The sequence below is a fragment of the Coregonus lavaretus genome, assembly GCF_964263955.1.
Source record: "Coregonus lavaretus genome assembly, chromosome: 2".
NCBI classification, from domain to species: Eukaryota; Metazoa; Chordata; class Actinopteri; order Salmoniformes; family Salmonidae; genus Coregonus; species Coregonus lavaretus.
The window spans coordinates 9,602,016-9,611,625 of record NC_139989.1 but is presented as its reverse complement, the minus strand read 5'-3'; the positions used below and the strand labels follow the sequence as shown (position 1 = coordinate 9,611,625).

The window sequence follows — 9,610 nt, the reverse complement described above, 5'->3', positions numbered from 1 at the left end:
TTTATTCGTATTTTATTTACATCTGACATAATTGGCATCATATGCTTTCTGGCAGATAAACACTCAACACACTTGCTTAACAGCTTCTGCTGGGTTCAGCAATCAAATCTTCTAACATATCTTCCCATTTATCATTATTATTTATTTCATTCTATCAACAGTTATTTTGGCCCACAATCAGTAACTACTACTAGTTACATCACCTACTCAAACCATCTTGCATGTGCATATTACCGGCAATAGCTGGACAAACCAAGTCTATTGAGTCTACGTAGAGGCACTCCAGTCTCCTTTTCACCTCATTTAACACCTGATTTACTTAAAAGGCACATCTCAGTAGGTGGTCCAGGTAAGTAATGACAGCACAGGGGGTGGGGGGACCTTTCCTCTATTGTTCCTCAACCAAGGGGGGGGGGGGAGAGTCCGGAGACAGAACTACTTCCCATCAAACCAACTCCTTGAAAGCCCTACTCCTTGAAGTTTTGCTGAAAACACATTTTTTACCCATTAGTGTGTTTACTTTTACTGTATTTATACTTGGGATATCACTTTTCAACAGTAAACGTTACATCACTGGAGCACGTCTGATTCAGCAGTGTAGTGGCTGAGCCATGTTTAATATGTTATTGCTTTTGCTGGCGATTATCCCAAGTGTTCCCTCGCACCTCTCGAATCTCCTCTTTGGGCTGTGACTCGATGTCCAAGGCCATGGTCATCTCCACTGGCTGGAAGCCATTCTCCACTGAAACAGACAAAAGACTTCACTGCAGACATGCCAATACATTAAGTTAAAAAACATTTATGAGTTCGCCTGGGTGTCGTCTTGAGGAATTTGCTTTGCCATGTAAGGAATGTTGTATGAGGGCAACATTTTTGCTCATATCAAAAAGGAACCGCAGTCGATGATGGAAAATATCTATGCTGAGTGGGACAATACTTGAGTAAAAGTAAAGATACCTTAATAGAAAATTACTCAAGTAAAAGTGAATGTCACCAAGTAAAATACTACTTGAGTAAAAGTCTAAAGGTATTTGGTTTTAAATATACTTAAGTATCAAAAGTAACTGTAATTGCAAAAATATACTTTTAAGTATCAAAAGTAAAATTTATAAATCATTTCAAATTGCTTATATTAAGCAAACCAGATAGCACATTTTTTATTACATTTTTTATTTACGGATAGCCCACCACAAAACACGCAGACATAATTTACAAATGAAGCATTTGTGTTTAATGAGTCCACCAGATCAGAGGCAGTAGGGATGCCCATGGATTTTCTCTTGATAAGTGTGTGGATTGGGCCATTTTCCTGTCCTGCTAAGCATTCAAAATGTAAGAGTAGTTTTGGGTGTCAGGGAAAATGTATGGAGTAAAAAGTACATTATTTTCTATAGGAATGTAGCGAAGTAAAAGTTGTCAAATTATAAATAGTAAAGTATAGTACAGGTGGCTGCCAAAGGGGTACAGGTGGCATGGTTAAATTGAGACATTTATATTGGGCCCGATTATGATTTAGGAAATTACGCCTTTCTTAAGCACACCTTTCCTAAGCACTTCTCAGTAGTTGGTATTCAGATTTACTTTATGAAGGTGTATAATAATAAGCCATTTAGCAGATGCTTTTATCCAAAGCGACTTACAGTCATGCGTGCATAAATTTTTTTTTGTGTATGGGTGGTCCCAGGGATCGAACCCACTACCTTGGCGTTACAAACGCCGTGCTCTACCAGCTGAGCTACAGAGGACCACATATAAAGGGCTTTGCAGGCGTTGTTCCGTTGTATGTGCTGAATAAATGTAATCCAACTGCTGAAAACCCTCCCACTTGCCGATTAGAATTTTCATTCAATAGGGTTTTCGTTATATTTATCTTAAGCCATCCTTTTAAATTTTGTGTACCTTTTTTAATTAGAATGTTATCAACAGACTAGAATATATTGAGAGAGCGGATTCAGAAAATAGGGATCCATGAAAGAAAGCCATCTAAATATATGGGTCCATGTGCTTATGGATAATTCATATTTCCCTTTCATCTCGGCAAGGCCAAACGAGAAAATTAATCGTTTTACCATTTCAAAATCAAAAGGAGAATTTAAAAAAAGCCTATTTTTCCTTTTGCCATTTCAACACCAGCTTGGTAGATTTAAAAATACTCTGATTTTGTAGATTATTTAGGCACATTTTAGGTTTAGGAAAGTATGTATGAATCATTTTTGTAAAAATTGTTTGGAGAGTCTTTATGCACAAAATATATTGATGAATCAAAAATACAATGGTTTGATTCATTCAGAAAATTGCCACATTCAGTTATTTAACCAATGGTAACGTTGGAAGATTAGTATACATATAATTATAATAGGGAGAATAGTGTACAATCGCAGGCTATACTCTCTATTGCCTGCACTAACCATGTGTGATGACAGCGAAGTATTGTGCCATGCGTCGGGTTCAAACTTCGGCTTGTAATTAGCCAATATGTCATATATATATATATATATATATATATATATATATATATATATATATATATCAACTGTTACTAATAATCCTTAGCAACAACCACATGCCCTTGAAGGCGTTTACAGAGGAAGAAAATGAAGGTAAACGAAACAATGGAATTAAATGGAAGGATCATGTAGGCTATACCAACTGAAGGGAACTAACAGTAAATTGGCAGTTGAATATGTGTTGTTATTAGGCCTACTGATGGACGATACTGATAGTGGCTAATATTTAACATGATAGAAATATATGTTGATATGCTTCAGTTTGCTGCCATATGACAGGTTTCACATTTGTCTCCAGCGATTTATAAGATAAAATAGATCTAAAACAAGTGTCATTTATATTTACAATTCCCTTATCCAAACGGATTAGTCATTTACCTAGCTCTTATCAAGTTGTAAATTACAATGCATGGAGAATGCTGTTATTTCTATCGGAAAAAGAAAGTAGATTATTTTCCCACTTGGAACCGGCAGGTTTGCTCGACCTTATTCATGGTTTCCTCTTGCATAAAGGTGGTGGAATTATGAGGCAATTAAATCAAGGTCAGAATACGGGGAATCTGTAAACACACCTCTGCCACACCTTCATTTCTTAGATCTAAACCCCGAACGAAAAGCGGGTGAAATAGCATGCTATTATCATGCTTAAGTTCAAGGCCAGAATAAAGCATAGAGAGAAGAGTGCATAAAAAGGGATTTACATTCCATTTATGCACGCTTAACTTGGTCGGATTCGGGGCCATCGAGAACACAGTGGTGCCTTGAGTTTGACAACAAAGCATAGGCCTATGCCTGGTTCTAAACCAATGTTGCCATTGCCCTATTCCATCAGTGTTTACACATCCTGAAGGAACTGGATAGGTATAAACCGAGACAGCCGAAGCTTCATGAAGACTACGTAGAGGCATCACCATGTTTCTCATATCTGGTTCCTTCAGACTAACTGTACAGCTGTTGACAAGAGAGAGTGTAGAGCGTGAGGTGTATCTCAGACCTGTCTGCATGTGACTTTTCCAGGGCAGGATGTCAACTCCGGTCCGGCAGAAGGAGCGGTCTGTGTGGGTCACAGTGCTGTAGAGGACCTCCTGGGTCTTCTTATGTCCTGGGATCTGGGCCTTGACCCGCACCTCCAGGATGGTGATCTCCTTCTCCTTCAGTTTGCCTTCCTTGTTCTTCACCTGCGTCTGCTTGGTGTCCACCCACACCACCCGCTCTTTCACTGAGGATCTGAGCACTAGCACAATTTAAACCAAAAAAAGGAAAATACACACAGACAACATCAACATCATCTCAACATACTCAGAATGTATATTATGCGTTATTATGTGGTAGCAAATGTCCTGCAGCATTTGAGTGCACACTGATCATCTCACTGATCATGTACACGTGTCAACAACACACACACTCAAACCTGCAACCTAGCGGACTCGCTCTTTGATGCCCAAGTCTGCCAGCGTGGTGTCCAGGAATGGGAGAGGCTGGTCAGCACTGATGACCTCGATGGGCAAAGGGACACTCATTGGCACGTCCCATTCCAGCTTGGTGCGTACAATGTTCCGCAGGCTGGGGGAGTCTGTGGGACTGTGTGGCTCTCCATTGGTCTGTCCCTTCTGGGTCTGTCCCTTCTCGGGCTCCAAGGTATGCGCTAACTGTAAGTCGCTCTGGATAAGAGCGTCTGCTAAATGACTAAAATGTAAATGTAATGTATGGTTTTTCTCTTCCCCCGCCATGTCAGTGTCTTCGGCTAGCCTGACTGAAAAAACAGACCACTATCTAAAATCTGACAACTCCTTTACTGTCTTTCTATTCTAGTTGGGTGTCTATTATTTTTCTTTCTCTATTTGCCACTCAGTATCTATCCAGTAGTAGGCTGTTGTAGTCTTCAGTTACTTCTCCAGTTGCTTTGGTCAGAAGAATAGAAAAGCGTGTCTGTGATAACTTGAGGGGGATGGTTCAGAATGACAACAGGTCCTTTTTCCTCCTCTCTGAGCAGAGTAGTAGAGACTGAAGGCCTGTGTGGTGGTACATGCAGGCTTGTTCTCTCCCTCCTGCTGATTTAAACGGTCAGTGTGAATGTGTGTAATGTGACAGTCAGATGCAAGGATTATTAGACTGTCACCGGCTGGCTGATGGACTGACATGTTTTTATTGCAAGGGGATTCTCCTCTGTCTTTGTATTCATGCTGTTCTTCGTGTGTAAAAGGTCAAATAGGGGGTGCTAATATTTGTCCTGTTTCACACAAGTGTGTGGTGTGAAATGGAAATATGTTTTATGTATATCCCACTGAGACAGTGGGGTCATGGCCAGGGATCAGCCATTATTGACGGCAACCCAGGCGCAATTAGGGTTAAGTGCATTGCTCAAGGGCAGGTCCACAGATTGTTCACCTAGTCTGCTTGGGAATTCAAACTAGCAACCTTTTGCTTACTGGCCCAACTCTAACCACTAGGCTACCTGCTGCCTGTGTGCGTGCCTGTGTGCGTGCTATCAACTCAGGGGACTCCTTTTTGTGAATCATACCACTGCCAATGTATCCACGGTTAGTGTTTCAAGGTGAATGTTTTGTAGGACAAAACATGCAACAAAAAGTTTGCACTTAAAGAATGTTAAAAATGGTTTCCCTGGTGTGTGTGTGAACGCCTAGTGATCCTATTTACACGCCAAATTGACGAGCTTAAGCGCTAACTTTCTGGAGGGTCAAAAGGGTATGTTACCACACATTTAATCTCACAATTCACTTTTGGCAGATTTATGCTTCTCAATAATTAAACATAGCTCATTTGTTAAATATGCAGTGACGTTGGCTGACCTCTTGTAAATATTTTTACCCTAACTGATTGTTCCCGATCAGCTTGTCTCCCTGCCTCCCCATCTCTCTGGCAGTGAGCCTTGATCGATTAATGGAACATTGGCAGTGTGGTGTCACATTGTAAGCATGAAAAAAAGCATGAAAAAAACTCTGTTCGCCCTGATAACTCTTACAAGTCCCTCGTGTGTACAGGAACGTGTGGCATGTGTGGTTGTATGCCTGTGTGTGTCGTGTGTATGTTCCATAACTGTGTATGTATGTGTGTGTTCTGTCCCCAGTACAGCGACGGGGGAGTTCCTTTTCCACAAACACACATGCTGACTGGCCCATGTGACATACCAGGGTTTCACAACAAACCTATCACCTAGATACCACACCAACAACCCAACAGATATATGGACATACGATTGTTTTCCAAGTCAAAACATTTCAACATTCAATTTGTGACGCATTTCAGTCCCCTCCCCTCTGAAGTGACAACAGTAGAGAGTTGATCATTGATGCTGTGGGTACTGGTCAGTGGGTATGTTGCACAGTGCAGTGACGTCTACCTTTGGCCTTAGCAGGATATGGAAAGTAAATGGTAAATTACCTAAAAAACAAGTAGTAAAATAAGGAACCAATAATTATCTTGGCTAAGGGTTTACACTGGTAATATCAGTTTTCTTAGTTCAGGGCTAGAACATGAAACACAATGTCTGGCCCAGCAGCCATGACTTCTCGCTCCAAACATCAGTGGTGGAAAAAGTACCCAACTGTCATACTTGAGTAAAAGTAAAGATACCTTAATAGAAAATGACTCAAGTAAAAGTCACCCAGTAAAATTCTACTTGAGCAAAAGTCTAAAAGTATTTGGTTTAAAATATACTTAAGTATCAAAAGTAAATGTAATTGCTAAAATATACTTAAGTATCAAAAGTAAAAGTATAAATAATTTCAAATTCCTTATATTAAGCAAACTGGATGGCACCATTTTCTTGTTTTTAAAATGTACAAAAAGCCACGGGCACAACATTCAGACATCATTTATTGGGCTCCTGAGTGGCACAGTGGTCTAAGGCACTGCATCTCAGTGCATGAGGCGTCACTACAGACCCCCTGGTTCGATTCCAGGCTGTATCACAACTGGCTGTGATTGGGCGTCCCATAGGGCGGCGCACAATTGTCCCAGCGTTGTCCGGGTTTGGCTGGACTTAACTTAACTGACTTGCCTAGTTAAAAAAAGGTAAAATACAATTATAAACTGGGTGGTTCGAGCCCTGAATGCTGATTTGGCTGACAGCTGTGGTATATACCGTATACCATGGGTATGACAAAACATTTATTTTTACTGCTCTAATTACATTGGTAACCAGTTTATAATAGCAATAAGGCACCTCGGGGGTTTGTGATACATGACCAATATACCACGGCTAAGGGCTGTGTCCAGGCAGTCTGCATGGCGTCGTGCATAAGAACAGCCCTTAGCCGTGGTATATTGGTCATATACACGTGGTCCCGTGTAGCTCAGTTGGTAGAGCATGGTGTTTGCAACGCCAGGGTTGTGGGTTCGATTCCCACGGGGGGCCAGTATGAAAATGTATGCACTCACTAACTGTAAGTCGCTCTGGATAATAGCGTCTGCTAAATGACTAAAAATGTAAATGTAAAATACACTGCTCAAAAAAATAAAGGGAACACTTAAACAACACAATGTAACTCCAAGTCAATCACACTTCTGTGAAATCAAACTGTCCACTTAGGAAGCAACACTGATTGACAATAAATTTCACATGCTGTTGTGCAAATGGAATAGACAACAGGTGGAAATTATAGGCAATTAGCAAGACACCCCCAATAAAGGACTGGTTTTGCAGGTGGTGACCACAGACCACTTCTCAGTTCCTATGCTTCCTGGCTGATGTTTTGGTCACTTTTGAATGCTGGCGGTGCTTTCACTCTAGTGGTAGCATGAGATGGAGTCTACAACCCACACAAGTGGCTCAGGTAGTGCAGCTCATCCAGGATGGCACATCAATGCGAGCTGTGGCAAGAAGGTTTGCTGTGTCTGTCAGCGTAGTGTCCAGAGCATGGAGGCGCTACCAGGAGACAGGCCAGTACATCAGGAGACGTGGAGGAGGCCGTAGGAGGGCAACAACCCAGCTGCAGGACTGCTACCTCCGCCTTTGTGCAAGGAGGAGCAGGAGGAGCACTGCCAGAGCCCTGCAAAATGACCTCCAGCAGGCCACAAATGTGCATGTGTCTGCTCAAACGGTCAGAAACAGACTCCATGAGGGTGGTATGAGGGCCCGACGTCCACAGGTGGGGGTTGTGCTTACAGCCCAACACCGTACAGGACGTTTGGCATTTGCCAGAGAACACCAAGATTGGCAAATTCGCCACTGGCGCCCTGTGCTCTTCACAGATGAAAGCAGGTTCACACTGAGCACATGTGACAGACGTGACAGAGTCTGGAGACGCCGTGGAGAACGTTCTGCTGCCTGCAACATCCTCCAGCATGACCGGTTTGGCGGTGGGTCAGTCATGGTGTGGGGTGGCATTTCTTTGGGGGGCCGCACAGCCCTCCATGTGCACGCCAGAGGTAGCCTGACTGCCATTAGGTACCGAGATGAGATCCTCAGACCCCTTGTGAGACCATATGCTGGTGCGGTTGGCCCTGGGTTCCTCCTAATGCAAGACAATGCTAGACCTCATGTGGCTGGAGTGTGTCAGCAGTTCCTGCAAGAGGAAGGCATTGATGCTATGGACTGGCCCGCCCGTTCCCCAGACCTGAATCCAATTGAGCACATCTGGGACATGTCTCGCTCCATCCACCAACGCCACGTTGCACCACAGACTGTCCAGGAGTTGGCGGATGCTTTAGTCCAGGTCTGGGAGGAGATGCCTCAGGAGACCATCCGCCACCTCATCAGGAGCATGCCCAGGCGTTGTAGGGAGGTCATACAGGCACGTGGAGGCCACACACACTACTGAGCCTCATTTTGACTTGTTTTAAGGACATTACATCAAAGTTGGATCAGCCTGTAGTGTGGTTTTCCACTTTAATTTTGAGGGTGACTCCAAATCCAGACCTCCATGGGTTGATAAATTTGATTTCCATTGATAATTTTTGTGTGATTTTGTTGTCAGCACACTCAACTATGTAAAGAAAAAAGTATTTAATAGGATTATTTCATTCATTCAGATCTAGGATGTGTTATTTTAGTGTTCCCTTAATTTTTTTGAGCAGTGTATATCGGGCCTTATTGCTTAAACAAAGCATGTGAGGCAGTAGGGATGACCAGGGATGTTCGGTTGATAAGTGCGTGAATTTGACTATTTTCCTGTCCTGCTAAGTATTCAAAATGTAATGAGTACTTTTGGGTGTCAAGGAAAACGTATGGAGTAAAAAGTACAATATTTTCTTAACGAATGTAGTGAAGTAAAAGTAAAAGTAGTCAAATATAAATAGTAAAGTAGATACCCCAAAAAATGACTTAAGTAGTACTTTAAATTATTTTTACTTAAGTACTTTACACCACTGCCAAACATGGACACTCACTATTCTGTCCCCTGGTCTGGTCTGCATTCAGCAGAGAAACAGGCTGAGGTCACCATTACCCCATGTACCACAACATTGACCTCTGCCTCTTTTGCTTTTGTTTATTGCAGCCCAAAGCTACATTGGTGCTGTGTGACTCAGTGATACAGGCTGCACAGCCCCCGCGCCTTCTAACCACCAGTTAATTGTATTGAGTAATTCAGCCATGAGATCAGATGTGATTTTTCTGCCAGCCAGGCACAATGATGTCAATCCAGGAGAGAGAGAGATGAGGTCATAGTCCAGAGTAGACCTTCTCTGCTGTTGAGTTGGTGACTCTGACTTCTTCATGGTCCTCTACTGCCCCCTATTGTCCCCTTGCAGCCTGTTCCTCAAAAATACATCTGAGTGTAGCAAACTACAAGGCTATATCCCACTGTAATATAATAGATTGACCACAAATTTAAAGGGATAGTTCAGCCCCAAATCAAAGTTAGTAAGATGTTTTCATATCTCAGATGTGGTCTTAAATTGAGTAGTAGATCCCAAATGAATGGGAAATAAGGGTACTATTTAATTAGATGGAATTACATTTGAGGCTTACTAATAATGAGTAAAAGTGCATTTTATTAGAAAAATACATCTCCAATAAATGCTTCAACGTAAGAACAGAGCAACATCATACCACAATTGATAAGATACAAAAACCACCAAAGGTTAAACAAAAACTTTGCTGTCAACAATATCAACTTGCATGACAGTTGACAAATAAA

At 42.0% G+C, this 9,610-nt stretch overlaps 1 protein-coding gene across 1 annotated transcript; it reads right to left on the bottom strand.

The window, feature by feature from the left end:
• Positions 1–525: 525 nt before the first annotated feature.
• On the bottom strand, positions 526–4,027 carry LOC311100029 (uncharacterized protein; the record flags this gene model as incomplete). Its single annotated transcript, XM_084140760.1, has 3 exons — positions 526–742; positions 3,502–3,734; positions 3,939–4,027. 3 exons carry the CDS (start codon positions 4,025–4,027, stop codon positions 624–626), a joined length of 441 nt encoding a protein of 146 aa, XP_083996886.1. The 3' UTR covers positions 526–623.
• Between the last annotated feature and the right edge of the window lie 5,583 nt (positions 4,028–9,610).